The sequence below is a fragment of the Salvelinus alpinus genome, chromosome 11 (assembly GCF_045679555.1).
Source record: "Salvelinus alpinus chromosome 11, SLU_Salpinus.1, whole genome shotgun sequence".
Classification (NCBI taxonomy): Eukaryota; Metazoa; Chordata; class Actinopteri; order Salmoniformes; family Salmonidae; genus Salvelinus; species Salvelinus alpinus.
In genome coordinates, this window is record NC_092096.1 from 2,375,451 (window position 1) to 2,396,098 (window position 20,648).

Here is a 20,648-nt window from a genome sequence, read left to right on the forward strand (position 1 = left end):
ACAGGTTACCTAAGTATGGTTCTCAGAGACAACTATTGACAGCTGCCTCTGATTGGGAACCATACCAGGCCAAACACATAGAAATACACAAACATAGAAAAACGAACATAGAATGCCTACCCTAGTCATACCCTGGCCTAACCAAAATAGAGAATTAAAAGCCTCTCTATGGCCAGGGTGTGACAAGAATAGCTGGCTAGCCGTCTGTCCAGTACATAACATGCACATATCTAATGGTATGTTAAGGCTACATCTGCACCGTTTCTTTTGTAATTGATAGGCTGTACATTTACCTACTCATTCCTTTACATTGTCCAAGTTCTGATTTCTCATTAATTCTCCCTTCCTCCTCCAATGTATTCCATATTGCCCGTTTCATCTCTAGACAGTAGCAACAAACTATTTCAAACGGTGCTGATTTCAATCAACATTTTAAAAACGGTAGTAGACATTTACAGTTGACCTTTCCTCCATCAGTCTAGCTCAAAGCTATTGAGAATGTTTCACTATGTAAAAAGTAACAGCACAAAACACACATTATTTTCGCAAACATAAAATAATAATTGAGTTTTGACTGAATAGTTATTTATTAAATGTTTCAAAACAATACATTATACTATAGACCTGCTAAATTACTCACATCCAGCATATAAAACATTAGAAACAGAATAAACTAAAATAATTCTGTATTTATTTCTGACGTAACAATTATTCATGAAGTAAACATTGTATGACTTGGTGAAGGTGTGGTAGAATGAAGTTGTCCGTTTTCCTCCCCCCCTCCTTCATCCGTTGTGCTCGTTCTACATAGCATTTGGAGATTCCTGTGAACATCAACAGTCATAAACATGTCATTCTGAACAGCAACATCTTCCTAGAATTTAGACCAGTTGACAATTCAAAAGAATTCAGTCTTGTTCATGTTGATGATAATTACAATTATGAGACAGATAGCAAGCCATGGTATATCTGTCACGCCCTGACCTTAGAGATCCTTACGACGATCTACGGTCCGGAGGCCCCAGCAACGATCCCTGCACCAAAGGCGCCACCGAAGTGGGGGGAGCCTCAAGCGGAGCGGGGTCTGCGTCCCGCACCGGAGCCCCCACCGAGAGTAGATGCCCACCCGGACCCTCCCCTATAGGTTCAGGTTTGCGGCCGGAGTCCGTACCTTTGGGGGGGGGGAGGGGGTACTGTCTCGCCCTGACCTTAGAGATCCTTATTATTCTCTATGTTTGGTTAGGTCAGGTTGTGACTCGGGTGGGAAAATCTGTGTTTTCTGTTTCTTTGTTTTTGGCCGAGTGTGGTTCCCAATCAGAGGCAGCTGTCTATCGTTGTCTCTGATTGGGGATCATATTTAGGCAGCCCGTTTTCCACCTGCGTTTGTGGGATCTTGTTTTCTGTTTAGTTACTGTTCCCTGACAGAACTGTGCGCTTTCGTTTTCGATTTAGTTATTTTGTTTGAGTGTTTTCTAAAATGAAAATCATGAACACTTTCCATGCTGCGCTGTGGTCTACTCTTTCTACCACCAATGAGAGCCGTTACAATATCAGATCGTATACCAGGGGTATGAGTCAATATTACTTGTTCACTGTTGTAATAGCAATAGCAATTGTTTTTAATAGCAATAAGGCACCTTGGGGGTTTGTGGTATATGGCCAATATACCACGGCTAAGGGCTGTATCCAGGCACTCCACGCTGTGTCGTGCTAGGAACAGCTCTTAGCCGTGGTATATTATTCATATACAACAAACCCCTGAGGTGCCTTATTGCTTAAACACAACACAGATACAGATTATGAGCATGTGAGGTTTCAAATAATGTTACTACTACTAGCTTGCGCTCTCCCTGCTTTTCCCGAACATGTTTATCTGATACAGCTAGTTGTTATTGTTCTAGCTTTCTCATTCAAACAAGGCTTTTGTCCTCCTCGTTCCATCAGAACAACAACTAGACCCACTCTTAGAAAGAAGGGTTCCAAAAGGGTTCTCCAGCTGTCCCCATAGTAGAACCATTTTTGGTTCCAGGTAGAACCATTTTGGGTTCCATGTAGAACACTCTGTGGAAAGGGTTCCACGTGGAACCCAAAATGGTTCAACTTGGAACCCAAAATGGTTCTACTTGGAAACAAAAGGGTTCTTCAGAAAGTTATCCTATGGGGACAGCAGAATAACTTTTTAAGATCTTATTCCCCATTCTCCGTTGTCTAGATTCTGCAGGGAATTAGCACGTTCTACTAAAACATTAGCTAACAGCTAAGATAGCCAACTTGAGCAAATACATCTCAGCTTCCTAACTGGCAAAGCCAACCAATTACACAACAAATATACACAAAGTAAACAATGACCTTCTAAACTAATGTTAGTCTCAACCAAATTACAAGTACAAAGAACTATTCTGTTCCACAACGTAACAACCATTAGTTAGAGGCTAGACAGAAGACTATTGCTAGCTAGCTAACCAGCCATGCTATTTCAATGAAAAGAAGCTAGTTAGCCAGCGTCAGCTTTGTAGTTCTAACGCTTTGTGGAAAAAAGTCGTTTACATTTTTTCCTAAATTTTTCTCACCAAAGCCTTGCTGTAGCGTTTACATTCTGTAAATGTGATTGACTAATTTTAACAATTTGATCCATTGTTAGAAACATCTCCTCCCTCCCTGAGTAAGCGATTCATCGCGACAAGCCTGGGGGTCAAACAAAGTCAATTATTTTGAGGTGGGAGGGGCTACAACGATCAGACTCTTGAGATTGTGCCGGTGCAACACACAGGCGTTGAGAGCGTGTGCGGTGGCACAATTACATGCGTCTGAAAGTTTAAGGAAGGAACACAACTCCATCCAGGTCACCAGGAGGGATCAGCCAATGAATTATATCCGTGAGGAAACATACCATAACTGCAGGTAGCAGTAAATCACCTTCCTTGTCTTTATGCCTGTTCAGACATCACCCTCCAGGGGGCAGCAAATCACCATCCTTGTCTTTATACCTGTTCAGACAACACCCTCCAGGTGGCAGTAAATCACCAACCTTGGCTTTATACCTGTTCATACAACTCCCTCCAGGGGGCAGTATGCACCCTTTCTAGTTTGTTTACCAACTCATAGAAGTAGTAGAATAACAAAATGTACTACTTCATAATGGAGTTGGCCTCAATGGCGCTGCCCGTGCTCTCACAGACCCCTTAATGGGGCCAGTAAAATGATGCAATGTCTATCTAAGTCTCTGTTTCAAACACATGCATTAGAAAGCAGCCCTGCAGGAAATGCTGTGGGAATCAGAGAGGAAACCCCAGTTGAAGTTGGCAAGCCAACGTGGTTTGTAGAGCTTGTGATGAGGATGTTTATAGCCACACTCATTCATTGGTCAATACTCTCAAAGACTGAGCCACACATTTCAACAATGGAGCAAATGACATCACATCCCATGACATTTAGGGGCGGCAGGTAGCCTAGTGGTTAGAGCGTTGGGCCAGTAACCGAAAGGTTGCTTGATTGAATCCCCGAGCTGACAAGGTAAAAGTCTGTCGTCCTGCCCCTGAACAAGGCAGTTAACCCAATGTTTCTAGGCTGTTATTGTAAATAAGAATTTGTTCTTAACTGACTAGCCTGGTTAAATAAAGGTTATATAACATGCAAATAGCACTTAATTTACCTGACGCATCTGTAGTACTGAAGTCATGATGACTCAGTGGCACAATGAGAGTTCATCAGTGCAGCCAGAAGGCTCACTCTGTATCACTGACTGGTGTGTGCACCCTTAAATCATTATCATTATTATTACTGCTGTTGAACAAATGTCCAAATGGGTTTATCTTTGAGAAGTTAGGAGGGATGTTCATGTTAAATGGGTGTCTGCCCCTTTAAGAGCCCCTGAGACTGGGTTAAGGGAGAGCTGACCAGATAGAGAAACAGCATTTGCAAAAGAAGGACAGAATGTAAACTTGACATCTGACTTAAAACCAGAAGAATCAGTTTTAACTGACAACAAAAAAATGTTTACTGTGTCCTAAGTTCTCAACAAGGATTTACTTACTGGCGAAAGACACTACCGTTCAAAAGTTTGATGTCACTTAGAAATGTCCTTAATTTTGAAAGAAAAGCACGTTTTTTGTCCATTAAAAGAACATCAAATTGATCAGAAATACAGTGTAGACATTGTTAATGTTGTAAATGACTATTGTAGCTGGAAACGGCAGATTTTGTATGGAATATTTACATAGTTGTACATAGGCGTACAAGAGGCCCATTATCAGCAACCATCACTCCTGTGTTCCAATGGCCCGTTGTTTTAGCTAATCCAAGTTTATAATTTGAAAAGGCTAATTGATCATTAGAAAACCCTTTTGTAATTATGTTAGCGCAGCTGAAAACTGTTGTGCTGATTTAACCTGTCTGGCTCCGGGATTCCGCTAGCGGAACTCCTCCCACATTCCACTGAAAAGGCGAAATTCAAAAAATATTTTTGAGAAATATTTAACTTTCACACATTAACAAGTCCAATACAGCAAATGAAAGATACACATCTTGTGAATCCAGCCAACATGTCCGATTTTTTAAATGTTTTACAGCGAAAACACCACGTATATTTTTGATAGCTCCCTACCAAATACAAAAAAGGACAGACATTTTTCACAGCACAGGTAGCATGCACAAAACCAACCAAACTAACCAAGATCCAACCAAACTAACCAAGAAACAACTTCATCAGATGACAGTCCTATAACATGTTACACAATAAATCTATGTTTTGTTCGAAAAATGTGCATATTTGAGGTATAAATCAGTTTTACATTGCAGCTACCATCACAGCTACCATCAAAAATAGCACCGAAGCAGCCAGAGTAATTATAGAGACCAACGTGAAATACCTAAATACTCGTCATAAAACATTTCTGAAAAATACATGGTGTACAGCAAATTAAAGACAAACATCTTGTGAATCCAGCCAATATTTCCGATTTTTTAAGTGTTTTACAGCGAAAACACAATATAGCATTATATTAGCTTACTACAATAGCCTACCACACTACCGCATTCATTCATCAAGGCACGTTAGCGATAGCAGTAGGCACGTTAGCGATAGCGAATAAATCAGCAAAAGATATTAATTTTCACTAACCTTCATAAACCTTCATCAGATGACAGTCCTATAACATCAGGTTATACATACACTTATGTTTTGTTCGAAAATGTGCATATTTAGAGCTGAAATCAGTGGTTATACATTGTGCTAACGTAGCATCTTTTTCCCAGAATGTGCGGATATTTTTATGACACTCAACTATTCTGACCAAATAACTATTCATAAACGTTACTAGAAAATACATGTTGTATAGGAAATGATAGATACACTAGTTCTTAATGCAATCGCCATGTTAGAATTCTAAAAATAACTTCATTACGACATCCAGCTTATGTTATAGCGAGAGCGTGCCCAAAATCTGGGCGCTAACTACTAGTACACATGTTCGACAGATATATGAAATAGCATCATAAAATGGGTCCTACTTTTGATGATCTTCCATCAGAATGTTGTACAAGGGGTCCTTTGTCCAGAACAATCGTTGTTTGGATTTAGAATGTCCTCTTCTCCAGTCAATTAGCACGGAAAGCTAGCAAAGTGGCGCGAAGCTCTCCTTCCTGAACATACGCAGACAAAGCAACACGCCAAACGTCCCGAAAAAATTTCAATAATCTAATAAAACTATATTGAAAAAACATACTTTACGATGATATTGTCACATGTATCAAATAAAATCAAAGCCGGAGATATTAGTCGTCTATAACGACAGCTTTACAGAAGGCAATACCAGGTCACTTCTCGCGCGTTCCAGAAAACAGGAAATTGGGGTCACGTCATGCCAAGAGCTTTTATTTGACCTCAGATGATGTTATACACTCCATTTCTTCTCTCACTGGCTGTTGACATCTAGTGGAAGGCGTATGAAGTGCATGTATACTAATAAATATCAAGCACATTTATAGGCAGGCCCTAGAACAGAGCATCGATTTCAGATTTTCCACTTCCTGTCAGGAAGTTTGCTGCAAAATGAGTTCTGTTTTACTCACAGATATAATTCAAACGGTTTTAGAAACTAGAGAGTGTTTACTATGCAATAGTAATAATAATATGCATATTGTACGAGCAAGAATAGAGTACGAGGCCGTTTAAATTGGGCACGATTTTCCCCCAAAGTGAAAATAGCGCCCTCTGTCCTCAACAGGTTAAAGAGGCAATACATCTGTCCTTCTTTAGACTAGTTGAGTATCTGGAGCATCAGCATTTGTGGGTTCGATTACAGGCTCTAAATGGCCAGAAACAAATAACTTTCTTCTGAAACTCGTCAGTCTATTCCTGTTCTGAGAAATTAATGCTATTAAATACGAGAATTTGCTAAGAAACTGAAGATCTCGTACAACGCTGTGTACTACTCCCTTCACAGAACAGCTCAAACTGGCTCTAACCAGAATAGAAAGAGGAGTGGGAGGCCCCGGTGCACAACTGAGCAAGAGGACTAGTACATTAGAGTGTCTGATTTGAGAAACAGACGCCTCACAAGTCCTCAACTGGCAGCTTCATTAAATAGTACCCGCAAAACACCAGTCTCAACATCAACAGTGAAGAGGCAACTCAGGGATGCTGGCCTTCTAGGCAGAGTGGCAAAGAAAAAGCCATATCTCAGACTGGCCAATAAAAAGGAAAGATTAAGATGGGCAAAAGAACACAGACACTGTACAGAGGAACTATGCCTAGAAGTCGCCTCTTCACTGTTGACGTTGAGACTCATTTAAAATGTTAAATGGGTGTGGGCCCCTTTAAGAGCACATGAGTCTGGGTTAAGGGAGAGCTGACCAGATAGAGTTAAAGGACAGAAAATCAATTTCACGTCTTATTTAAAACCACAAGATCCAGTTTTAACTGACAACAAACAACTTTTACTGGGTCCTAAGTTCTCACCAGGCTTGATGAAGAGATCCACTGGTTTCATTGGAGAGATCTTCATTTGATTGGATATTGCTTCTAGTGTAGGATAAACTAAATACTTGCTGACACTATTGGAGGAACAATGCGTTTCAGTTCAAATGTAAAACTGTTTGTTCTCCTTGTTGGAATATTCTTGCTTCTGGGGTATGTATGTTTCTATATTTTATGTAATTACTATGCATGTACTATGTGTGTAAATGGTGTTATGTTGGAACAACTAAATCTGTACTAAATAAATAGAAGTTGAATTAAAGTGATGTTATAGTACTATTTCATGTCAACTAAGTGTACTAAGGAAAGTATGCTGACCCACCTACAAGTGTTTGTAATACCCACCTTATCTACCCACCTTAAACTGTACTTGTCAGATTATATTTGAGTGTTCTCTATACACTTTCGGTGTACTTGTAGTGACACTGAAAGATAATTGCAAATAGTAACGTCACTAGCATATCCCATGTACAATAAAGGTGCACTTTATCTAGCTTTGGTGTACGTTTTACATTTCACTCATTTAGCAGACACTCTTATCTAGAGAGACTTACAGTCAGTACATTCATCTTCAGATAGCTAGGTGGGACAACCACATATCATAGTCAGTACATTCATCTCCAGATAGCTAGGTGAGACAACCACATATCACAGTAAGTACATTCATCTTCAGATAGCTAGATCGGACAACCACATATCACAGTCATAGTCAGTACATTCATCTCCAGATAGCTAGGTGGGACAACCACATATCACAGTCATAGTCAGTACATTCATCTCCAGATAGCTAGGTGGGACAACCACATATCACAGTCAGTACATTCATCTTCAGATAGGGATATGGTGCAACAAAAAGGTTAATTCTTCTTCTATCTAACAAAAAATGATTCAACTTAAAGCAGATTAATTGATGTGAAAAATGCATAATATAACCTGTTTTTATGTATGTCTGTATGTATGGTCAAAAGACTATACCTCACCCTCGTCTAGCTAGGACTCCCCTCCCCGAAGGCCCTACTTCCTGGAGAGGATCTGATCTCAGCTTGGATTTCGGCCCACCACCTCAAGCTCAACCTCGGCAAGACGGAGGAGCTCTTCCTCCCAGGGAAGGCCTGCAAGCTCAAAGACCTCTCCATCATGGTTGACAACTCCACAGTGTCACCCACCCAATTGCAGCGACATGAACTGAGGAATTTCTAAAAATATGATGTCAGAGTTCGAAAGACAGGGAAAAGCACCTGCAATTTGTGACTGTGGTTGATACGTTGAACAGGTGAACAACATTATCGCAGACTTTGACTGACGCTTTCAAGACTTTGCGATCCTGGAACCTCTGGCAACATTTATGTTCTTTCCGTTTGGTGTGGCGAAATTGCAACAAAAAATTGCATAATTGTTTCATTAGGAAACATCAGCCTTCGAGAGTGAAATTTTGACACTGCAAAGCGACCTCCAAATCAAATCGAGGGCATCAGGGGGAACACTTTTGTAACCTTATCGTGGAGGAGAAATATCCAAACATGAGAAAAGTTGCCATGTACTTGACAGCATATTTTGGATCTAACTAGCTTTGTGAGTCAACACTTTCAGACATGAAGATCAGGTCAAAATAGCAGATGATCACCTGGACACCTGCTTGAGGCTAGCAATCACTAGCTACAACCCAGACCATGCTAAGCTAGCTGACAGCATGCAGTGCAAACCATACAGTCAATAGGGTGACATTTTATTTAATATTGGCGGGGGGGGGGGGGGAGGAGGGGAGGGGTACACCGCATTAGGAAGAGTGTGGAAAAAGCAGATCGTATGTAACTAAAGTCTGGGCCGCCCTGCTCTACAACACCCGTAGAGTATGGAAGCGGCGCAGGTCCTAATCCAGGCACTTGTCATCTCCCGTCTGGACTACTGTAACTCGCTGTTGGCTGGGCTCCCTGCTTGTGCCATCAAACCCCTTGCAATCCAGAACACTGCAGCCCGCGTGGTTTTCAACATTCCCAAGTTCTCTCATGTCACCCCGCTCCTCCACACACTCCACTGGCTTCCAGTTGAAGCTCCACTACAAGACGTGGTGTTTACCTACGGAACAGCAAGAGGAAATGCCCCTCCCGTCCTTCAGGCTATGCTCAAACACTACACCCCAAACACAGCACTGTGAAAACAATTAAGAAGTTTGAGTTTGGGAAACACTGAGATCCTTTGCACAATGTAGCCTAGTCAGATCTCTAATATTTGGCCTAATGTGGCAATGCAATGCATCAACACAACGAATGCAACTAAAGGATCTAAAGATACTGCGTGTTTAAACTTCATTAAAGGGGACAAAACTTAGAATGGGAAGAATTGTTTAAAATGCATCTAAAATGTCAAACTTGCACATGTTCAATTCAAAATGGGTCAATATGCTGAAATGGATGACTGTGTTTTAAAAGCATTAAAGGAGGTCTAAAGGGGCGTTGCATTTAACAATCAAACCAACAACTGTGTCATTGTAAATTGAGTGAACTAAAAGAGAATGATGGAGGATGAAATCCCAAATAAGACCCCACTGGAGAGGGCAAAGGAGCATTTTAAATTCACTCTATGCAGCCCGGAGAGGCAAACTTGGAGAGTTGTACACACACAATTAATGAAATAATAGTCATTCTTGTTGATGGAGGAAGTTTTGAAACTGTGAATGAGCGTCTTGAGGCATTTGATGTTGTTCTCAATGACTTTCAGAATGCTCATGAATCTGTACTAGAGCTAGTCACAGAGGAAGAACAGGAAAATGACTTTCAGAATGCTCATGAATCTCTACTAGAGCTGGTCACAGAGGAAGAACAGGAAAATGACTTTCAGAATGCTCATGAATCTGTACTAGAGCTGGTCACAGAGGAGGAACAGGAAAATGACTTTCAGAATGCTCATGAATCTGTACTAGAGCTGGTCACAGAGGAGGAAAAGGAAAATGACTCAGAATGCTCATGAATCTGTACTAGAGCTGGTCACAGAGGAGGAACAGGAAAATGACTTTCAGAATGCTCATGAATCTGTACTAGAGCTGGTCACAGAGGAGGAACAGGATAATGACTTTCAGAATGCTCATGAATCTCTACTAGAGCTGGTCACAGAGGAGGAACAGGAGAATGACTTTCAGAATGCTTATGAATCTGTACTAGAGCTAGTCACAGAGGAGGAACAGGGAAATTACTTTCAGAATGCTCATGAATCTGTATTAGAGCTGGTCACAGAGGAGGAACAGGAAAATGAGAGCATGAAATTCTGCTACGCACAATGGGGCAGGAGAGTTCTACCATGAGCTTTGAGATATCTGGATTAGAAATTGGCAACGTGGAAGGTGACACATTTCTTACATTACCAAGGGTCTACACCCAGAGTAACATCCCAGTGACAAGAGAGAAGGTAATGTAAGGATAGTGTAAGCAAACTTGTGCAGCCCATAATTTGTAACTCGACTCAACTACGCTGGATCACCATTTTCAGTAGCTAACTGCATTACTGCGTTGCCTAATTGTGTAGGATATAAATTAGGCTTAAAAGACAAGCTGCAAATCTGATGTGGATGAAAAGCAGTGTCAGCAGCACATGTTGTGTAATAAATTAAATGTTTTCATGACAGACTTGAACTGATTTTCTCCTCTCTTCCGATAGGTATGTTCACTACAGCTTCTTCAATGAAAGGCTCAACTGGTAAGCTCAAGTTTGTGTTCATTAATTACACCCTAATGATGCTATACTGTGCTATGGATTTTCTGATTTGATTCATATTCACAGGGTTTGGTGTGAGGCTTCCAACAGAGATATCCCGGTTGATGAGGACCAGAGGAACACCAGGTTAGTTGATATAAACTGAGAAATTCTCCCAAAAAGTCATGATACTTGGTACTTCTAAACACTCTTTCCTATTTCCTTAATGTTACCCGTTAAATAATTTACAGAGATGTACTGTACACAGTTACTAGTGGTTCTAATGGCCTATTATGGGATTACATTCAGTCATTCAACACCTTAATGCGCTCCTAAACACTATAGACCTGACAGGACAAGCTGAGAAACTAATATTTAGAACTTCACAGTCAAATCTATCATTTCTCTCAAGGGTATTATTGAGTGTTGATAGATGGTGTCTAACATCGTCATGGCACCAATAAGGATGTGAACAAGTCATATTGTGATGTTGGTTCATCGTTGCTGTTACCCTACAATATTATTAATTAAGAAGAGCATACGACAGTACCCTCTCGTAGGCCTTCAACGTAGTAAACTTAACGGCCTGCTGATGGGCCATCAACAAGCTTCCCCTTGTATTCAAACTGGTTCGGAGGTACAATTAGAGAAAACCAAAAAAATTATAGTCCCACTTAGAGCAAACCAACAACCATCAGCTTTGGTTCCAACAAACCCAGACCCATCAGAAATACCCAAGCCCATGATCCATCAGAAATACCCAACCCCAGACCCATCAGAAATACCCAATCCAAGACCCATAAGAAATACCCGACCCCATGACCCATCAGTAATACCCAACCCCATGACCCGACTAGCAATGTAAATCAGTCTGATGTTGTCCCGATGGCATGCAATGGGTCTGGGGGCATTTTCTCTCAGATTGTTTGCTATAGTTGTTTGCTATAGGTTTGATTATTTGTTACAATGTATTTTTTCCGCTTGGTTGTTTTCTCATTGTAAAAAATTGTCAAACAAACTACAATACTTGAACAAAACCATGTGTGTATCGGATGTCACACCGCTTGCTCAGTGAGTACCAGCTCCTCCTAATTCGGCTCACACCGAGGCTGGAGCCTGTTGGACGTACTGCCAGATTCTCTAAAAGGACGTTGGAGGCGGCTTATGGTAGAGAAATTAACATTCAATTATCTGGCAACTGCTCTGGTTGACATTGCTGCAGTCAGCATGTAAATTGCACACTCCCTCAAAACTTGAGACCTCTGTGGTATTGTGTTGTGTGACAAAACTGTACATTTTAGGGTGGCATTTTATTGTCTCCAGCAGAAGGTGCACCTGTGTAATGATCATGTTGTTTAAATCAGCTTCTTGATATGCCACACCTATCAAGTGGCTGGAATGTATTGGCAAATGAGAAATTATCACCAACAGGGATGTAAATACATTTGAAAGAAATAAGCTTTTTGTGCGCATGGATCATTTCTGGGGGAAAAAAAATTCAGCTCATGAAACATGGGACCAACACTTAACATGTTGCATTTACACACTGAGTGTACAAAACATTAAGGACACTATGTCTTTCCATTACATAGACTGACCAGGTGAATCCAGGTGAAACATATGATCCTTTATTGATGTCACTTGCTAAATCCACTTCAATCAATGTAGATGAAGGAGAGGAGACGGGTTAAAGAAGGAGTTTGAAGCCTTGAGACAATTGTACATGTATTGCATATGACAGCTTGATGAAAACCAGTCAATATTCAGGTCCCCAAGAAAGTAGATTCTCTGTTTAGCGTCACATATACTATCAAGCATTTCACACACATTGTCTAGATACTGACTGTTAGCACTTGGTGACCTATTTAAATACCCCTAAAAGGCTTTAGATGAGGCAGGTAAACTTGCCACCTCTTCAATAACACTTGACATGAGATCTTCTCTAAGCATTACAGGGAAATGGCTCTGAATATATATACAGCAACACCTCCCCCATAAGCATTCCTGTCTCTTCTGTAGAAGCTATTTCCTTATTGCTACTGCTGTATCATTAAAGGAATTATCTTAGTGAGTCTCATAAATGGCTAATATACAGAATATTATCTGATGTTAGCAAATTATTGATGTAATAAATCTTATTTCTAAGGCTACATATACAGTGCATTCAGGAAATATTCAGACCCTTTGACGTTTGACACATTTTATTACATTACAGCCTTATTCTTAAATGGAGTAAATGGTTTTCCCCCTCATCAAACTTCACACAATACCCCATAATGACAAAGCAACAAAATGTTTTTTTAGAAATTCAGTTGTCCTAATGGGGAATCAGCAGACAGTTGTCCTAATGAGGAATCAGCATACAGTTGTCCTAATGGGGAATCAGCAGACAGTTGTCCTAATGAGGAATCAGCATACAGTTGTCCTAATGGGGAATCAGTATACAGTTGTCCTAATGGGGAATCAGCAGACAGTTGTCCTAATGAGGAATCAGCATACAGTTGTCCTAATGGGGAATCAGTATACAGTTGTCCTAATGGGGAATCAGCAGACAGTTGTCCTAATGAGGAATCAGCATACAGTTGTCCTAATGGGGAATCAGTATACAGTTGTCCTAATGGGGAATCAGCAGACAGTTGTCCTAATGGGGAATCAGCATACAGTTGTCCTAATGGGGAATCAGCATACAGTTGTCCTAATGGGGAATCAGCATACAGTTGTCCTAATGGGGAATCAGCATACAGTTGTCCTAATGGGGAATCAGCAGACAGTTGTCCTAATGGGGAATCAGCAGACAGTTGTCCTAATGGGGAATCAGCAGACAGTTGTCCTAATGGGGAATCAGCATACAGTTGTCCTAATGGGGAATCAGCATACAGTTGTCCTAATGGGGAATCAGCATACAGTTGTCCTAATGGGGAATCAGCATACAGTTGTCCTAATGGGGAATCAGTATACAGTTGTCCTAATGGAGAATCAGTATACAGTTGTCCTAATGGAGAATCAGCATACAGTTGTCCTAATGGGGAATCAGCATACAGTTGTCCTAATGGGGAATCAGCATACAGTTGTCCTAATGGGGAATCAGCATACAGTTGTCCTAATGGGGAATCAGCATACAGTTGTCCTAATGGGGAATCAGCATACAGTTGTCCTAATGGAGAATCAGAAGGCAGTTGTCCTAATGGGGAATCAGCATACAGTTGTCCTAAAGGGGAATCAGCATACAGTTGTCCTAATGGGGAATCAGCATACAGTTGTCCTAATGGAGAATCAGTATACAGTTGTCCTAATGGGGAATCAGCATACAGTTGTCCTAATGGAGAATCAGTATACAGTTGTCCTAATGGAGAATCAGCAGGCAGTTGTCCTAATGGGGAATCAGCATACAGTTGTCCTAAAGGGGAATCAGCATACAGTTGTCCTAATGGGGAATCAGCATACAGTTGTCCTAATGAGGAATCAGCATACAGTTGTCCTAATGAGGAATCAGCAGACAGTTGTCCTAATGGGGAATCAGTATACAGTTGTCCTAATGGGGTATCGGTATACAGTTGTCCTAATGGGGAATCAGCATACAGTTGTCCTAATGGGGAATCAGTATACAGTTGTCCTAATGGGGAATCAGCATACAGTTGTCCTAATGGAGAATCAGCATACAGTTGTCCTAATGGGGAATCAGCATACAGTTGTCCTAATGGGGAATCAGCATACAGTTGTCCTAATGGGGAATCAGCAGACAGTTGTCCTAATGGGGAATCAGCATACAGTTGTCCTAATGGGGAATCAGTATACAGTTGTCCTAATGGGGAATCAGCAGACAGTTGTCCTAATGGAGAATCAGCATACAGTTGTCCTAATGGAGAATCAGCAGGCAGTTGTCCTAATGGGGAATCAGCATACAGTTGTCCTAATGGGGAATCAGCATACAGTTGTCCTAATGGAGAATCAGCATACAGTTGTCCTAATGGGGAATCAGTATACAGTTGTCCTAATGGGGAATCAGCAGGCAGTTGTCCTAATGGGGAATCAGCAGACAGTTGTCCTAATGGGGAATCAGCATACAGTTGTCCTAATGGGGAATCAGTATACAGTTGTCCTAATGGGGAATCAGCAGACAGTTGTCCTAATGGAGAATCAGCATACAGTTGTCCTAATGGGGAATCAGCATACAGTTGTCCTAATGGGGATTCAGTATACAGTTGTCCTAATGGAGAATCAGCATACAGTTGTCCTAATGGGGAACCGGCATACAGTTGTCCTAATGGGGAACCGGCATACAGTTGTCCTAATGGGGAACCGGCATACAGTTGTCCTAATGGGGAATCGGCATACAGTTGTCCTAATGGGGAATCGGCATACAGTTGTCCTAATGGGGAATCGGCATACAGTTGTCCTAATGGGGAATCGGCATACAGTTGTCCTAATGGGGAATCAGTATACAGTTGTCCTAATGGGGAATCAGTATACAGTTGTCCTAATGGGGAATCAGCATACAGTTGTCCTAATGGGGAATCAGTATACAGTTGTCCTAATGGGGAATCAGCAGACAGTTGTCCTAATGGAGAATCAGCAGGCAGTTGTCCTAATGGAGAATCAGCATACAGTTGTCCTAATGGTGAATCAGCATACAGTTGTCCTAATGAGGAATCAGCATACAGTTGTCCTAATGGAGAATCAGCAGGCAGTTGTCCTAATGGGGAATCAGCATACAGTTGTCCTAATGGGGAATCAGCATACAGTTGTCCTAATGGAGAATCAGCAGGCAGTTGTCCTAATGGAGAATCAGCAGACAGTTGTCCTAATGGGGAATCAGCATACAGTTGTCCTAATGAGGAATCAGCATACAGTTGTCCTAATGGAGAATCAGCAGGCAGTTGTCCTAATGGAGAATCAGCAGGCAGTTGTCCTAATGGAGAATCAGCATACAGTTGTCCTAATGGGGAATCAGCATACAGTTGTCCTAATGGAGAATCAGCAGGCAGTTGTCCTAATGGGGAATCAGCATACAGTTGTCCTAATGGGGAATCAGCATACAGTTGTCCTAATGGAGAATCAGCAGGCAGTTGTCCTAATGGAGAATCAGCAGACAGTTGTCCTAATGGGGAATCAGCATACAGTTGTCCTAATGAGGAATCAGCATACAGTTGTCCTAATGGAGAATCAGCAGGCCGTTGTCCTAATGGAGAATCAGCAGGCAGTTGTCCTAATGGAGAATCAGCATACAGTTGTCCTAATGGGGAATCAGCACACAGTTGTCTTAATGGGGAATCAGCAGACAGTTGTCCTAATGGAGAATCAGCATACAGTTGTCCTAATGGGGAATCAGCATACAGTTGTCCTAATGGGGAATCAGCATACAGTTGTCCTAATGGGGAATCAGCATACAGTTGTCCTAATGGGGAATCAGTATACAGTTGTCCTAATGGAGAATCAGCATACAGTTGTCCTAATGGGGAATCAGCATACAGTTGTCCTAATGGGGAATCAGTATACAGTTGTCCTAATGGAGAATCAGCATACAGTTGTCCTAATGGGGAATCAGCATACAGTTGTCCTAATGGGGAATCAGCATACAGTTGTCCTAATGGGGAATCAGTATACAGTTGTCCTAATGGAGAATCAGCATACAGTTGTCCTAATGGGGAATCAGCAGACAGTTGTCCTAATGGAGAATCAGCATACAGTTGTCTTAATGGGGAATCAGCATACAGTTGTCCTAATGGGGAATCGGCATACAGTTGTCCTAATGGGGAATCGGCATACAGTTGTCCTAATGGGGAACCGGCATACAGTTGTCCTAATGGGGAACCGGCATACAGTTGTCCTAATGGGGAACCGGCATACAGTTGTCCTAATGGGGAACCGGCATACAGTTGTCCTAATGGGGAACCGGCATACAGTTGTCCTAATGGGGAATCGGCATACAGTTGTCCTAATGGGGAATCAGCATACAGTTGTCCTAATGGAGAATCAGCATACAGTTGTCCTAATGGGGAATCAGTATACAGTTGTCCTAATGGAGAATCAGCATACAGTTGTCCTAATGGGGAATCAGCATACAGTTGTCCTAATGAGGAATCAGCATACAGTTGTCCTAATGGAGAATCAGCAGGCAGTTGTCCTAATGGAGAATCAGCATACAGTTGTCCTAATGGGGAACCGGCATACAGTTGTCCTAATGGGGAACCGGCATACAGTTGTCCTAATGGGGAATCGGCATACAGTTGTCCTAATGGGGAATCGGCATACAGTTGTCCTAATGGGGAATCGGCATACAGTTGTCCTAATGGGGAATCGGCATACAGTTGTCCTAATGGGGAATCGGCATACAGTTGTCCTAATGGGGAACCGGCATACAGTTGTCCTAATGGGGAACCGGCATACAGTTGTCCTAATGGGGAACCGGCATACAGTTGTCCTAATGGGGAATCGGCATACAGTTGTCCTAATGGGGAATCGGCATACAGTTGTCCTAATGGGGAATCGGCATACAGTTGTCCTAATGAGGAATCGGCATACAGTTGTCCTAATGGAGAATCGGCATACAGTTGTCCTAATGGAGAATCAGCAGGCAGTTGTCCTAATGGAGAATCAGCAGGCAGTTGTCCTAATGGAGAATCAGCAGACAGTTGTCCTAATGGGGAATCAGTATACAGTTGTCCTAATGGGGAATCAGTATACAGTTGTCCTAATGGGGAATCAGCATACAGTTGTCCTAATGGGGAATCAGTATACAGTTGTCCTAATGGGGAATCAGCAGACAGTTGTCCTAATGGAGAATCAGCATACAGTTGTCCTAATGGGGACTCAGCATACAGTTGTCCTAATGGGGAATCAGCAGACAGTTGTCCTAATGGAGAATCAGCATACAGTTGTCCTAATGGGGAATCAGCATACAGTTGTCCTAATGGGGAATCAGCATACAGTTGTCCTAATGGGGAATCAGTATACAGTTGTCCTAATGGAGAATCAGCATACAGTTGTCCTAATGGGGAATCAGCATACAGTTGTCCTAATGGGGAATCAGTATACAGTTGTCCTAATGGAAAATCAGCATACAGTTGTCCTAATGGGGAATCAGCATACAGTTGTCCTAATGGGGAATCAGCATACAGTTGTCCTAATGGGGAATCAGTATAAAGTTGTCCTAATGGAGAATCAGCATACAGTTGTCCTAATGGGGAATCAGCAGACAGTTGTCCTAATGGAGAATCAGCATACAGTTGTCCTAATGGAGAATCAGCAGGCAGTTGTCCTAATGGGGAATCAGCATACAGTTGTCCTAATGGGGAATCAGCATACAGTTGTCCTAATGGAGAATCAGCATACAGTTGTCCTAATGGAGAATCAGCATACAGTTGTCCTAATGGGGAATCAGTATACAGTTGTCCTAATGGGGAATCAGCAGACAGTTGTCCTAATGGGGAATCAGCAGACAGTTGTCCTAATGGGGAATCAGCATACAGTTGTCCTAATGGGGAATCAGTATACAGTTGTCCTAATGGGGAATCAGCAGACAGTTGTCCTAATGGAGAATCAGCATACAGTTGTCCTAATGGGGAATCAGCATACAGTTGTCCTAATGGGGAATCAGCACACAGTTGTCCTAATGGGGAATCAGTATACAGTTGTCCTAATGGAGAATCAGCATACAGTTGTCCTAATGGGGAATCAGCATACAGTTGTCCTAATGGGGAATCAGTATACAGTTGTCCTAATGGAAAATCAGCATACAGTTGTCCTAATGGGGAATCAGCATACAGTTGTCCTAATGGGGAATCAGCATACAGTTGTCCTAATGGGGAATCAGTATAAAGTTGTCCTAATGGAGAATCAGCATACAGTTGTCCTAATGGGGAATCAGCAGACAGTTGTCCTAATGGAGAATCAGCATACAGTTGTCCTAATGGAGAATCAGCAGGCAGTTGTCCTAATGGGGAATCAGCATACAGTTGTCCTAATGGGGAATCAGCATACAGTTGTCCTAATGGAGAATCAGCATACAGTTGTCCTAATGGAGAATCAGCATACAGTTGTCCTAATGGGGAATCAGCATACAGTTGTCCTAATGGGGAATCAGCAGACAGTTGTCCTAATGGGGAATCAGCATACAGTTGTCCTAATGGGGAATCAGCAGACAGTTGTCCTAATGGGGAATCAGCATACAGTTGTCCTAATGGGGAATCAGTATACAGTTGTCCTAATGGGGAATCAGCAGACAGTTGTCCTAATGGAGAATCAGCATACAGTTGTCCTAATGGGGAATCAGCATACAGTTGTCCTAATGGGAAATCAGCACACAGTTGTCCTAATGGGGAATCAGTATACAGTTGTCCTAATGGGGAATCAGCAGACAGTTGTCCTAATGGAGAATCAGCATACAGTTGTCCTAATGGGGAATCAGCATACAGTTGTCCTAATGGGGAATCAGCATACAGTTGTCCTAATGGGGAATCAGTATACAGTTGTCCTAATGGAGAATTAGCATACAGTTGTCGTAATGGGGAATCAGCATACAGTTGTCCTAATGGGGAATCAGCATACAGTTGTCCTAATGGAGAATCAGCATACAGTTGTCCTAATGGGGAATCAGCAGACAGTTGTCCTAATGAGGAATCAGCATACAGTTGTCCTAATGGGGAATCAGCATACAGTTGTCCTAATGGGGAATCAGCATACAGTTGTCCTAATGGGGAATCAGCATACAGTTGTCCTAATGGAGAATCAGCATACAGTTGTCCTAATGGGGAATCAGCAGACAGTTGTCCTAATGAGGAATCAGCATACAGTTGTCCTAATGGAGAATCAGCATACAGTTGTCCTAATGGGGAATCAGCAGACAGTTGTCCTAATGGAGAATCAGCATACAGTTGTCCTAATGGGGAATCAGCATACAGTTGTCCTAATGGGGAATCAGCATACAGTTGTCCTAATGGGGAATCAGTATACAGTTGTTCTAATGGAGAATTAGCATACAGTTGTCCTAATGGGGAATCAGCATACAGTTGTCCTAATGGGGAATCAGCATACAGTTGTCCTAATGGGGAATCAGCATACAGTTGTCCTAATGGGGAATCAGCATACAGTTGTCCTAATGGGGGGGGCACACAATGCAAATAGTCCAGGTAGCCATTTGATTACCTGTTCAGAATCCTTTTGGCTTGGGGGTAAAAACTGTTGAGAAGCCTTTTTGTCCTAGACTTGGCACTCCGGTACTGCTTGCCATGCAGTAGTAGAGAGAACAGTCTATGGCTGGGGTCTTTGACAATTTTAGGGCCTTCCTCTGACATCGCCTGGTGTAGAGGTGCTGGATGGCAGGCAGCTTAGCCCCATTGATGTACTGGGCCATACGCACTACCCTCTGTAGTGCCTTGCGGTCGGAGACCGAACAATTGCCGTACCAGGCAGTGATGCAACCAGTCAGGATGCTCTCGATGTTGCAGCTGTAGAACCTTTTGAGGATCTGAGGACCAATGCCACATTTTTTTTGTTTCTTGAAGGGGAATAGGCTTTGTCATGCCCTCTTAACGACTGTCTTGGTGTGTTTGGACCTTTATATTTTATTTGTGATGTGGACACCAAGCTGAGCACCCACCCCTGGGGGGCTCCAGTGTTGAGGATCAGCGTGGCAGATGTGTTGTTACCTACCCTCACCACCTGGGGGCGGCCCGTCAGGAAGTCCAGGATCCAGTTGCAGAGGGAGGTGTTTAGTCCCAGGATCCTTAGCTTAGTGATGAGCTTTGAGGGCACTATGGTGTTGAACGCTGAGCTGTAGTCAATGAACAGCATTCTCACATAGGTGTTCCTTTTGTCCAGCTGGGAAAGACCAGTGTGGAGTGCAATAGAGATTGCATCATCTGTGGATCTGTTTGGGTGGTATGCAAATTGGAGTGGATCTAGGGTTTCTGGGATAATGGTGTTGATGTGAGCCATTACCAGCATTTCAAAGCACTTCATGGCTAGGGACGTGAGTGCTATGGGT

The 20,648-nt window shown here is 42.2% G+C and overlaps 1 protein-coding gene and 1 long non-coding RNA gene across 3 annotated transcripts in view; one reads left to right on the forward strand and one right to left on the reverse strand.

The window, feature by feature from the left end:
- The window catches only part of LOC139533466 (globoside alpha-1,3-N-acetylgalactosaminyltransferase 1-like), a 72,010-nt gene that overhangs the window by 34,569 nt on the left and 16,793 nt on the right, over positions 1-20,648 (forward strand). The window contains exons 1-3 of one of the 2 annotated variants that reach the window (XM_071331505.1): positions 6,827-7,129; positions 10,628-10,666; positions 10,751-10,810. In XM_071331505.1, the coding sequence (XP_071187606.1) occupies positions 7,068-7,129; positions 10,628-10,666; positions 10,751-10,810 (161 nt within the window). In that variant the 5' untranslated portion in view covers positions 6,827-7,067. Of the gene's footprint in view, positions 1-6,826; positions 7,130-10,627; positions 10,667-10,750; positions 10,811-20,648 lie in introns of those variants that run through there. The other variant, XM_071331504.1, reaches the window with a different exon arrangement.
- Positions 575-2,830, reverse strand: LOC139533465 (uncharacterized). Its single transcript, XR_011666757.1, has 2 exons — positions 985-2,830; positions 575-824 (listed from the first exon to the last, which is right to left on the reverse strand). It is a non-coding gene; the product is annotated as an uncharacterized lncRNA (long non-coding RNA).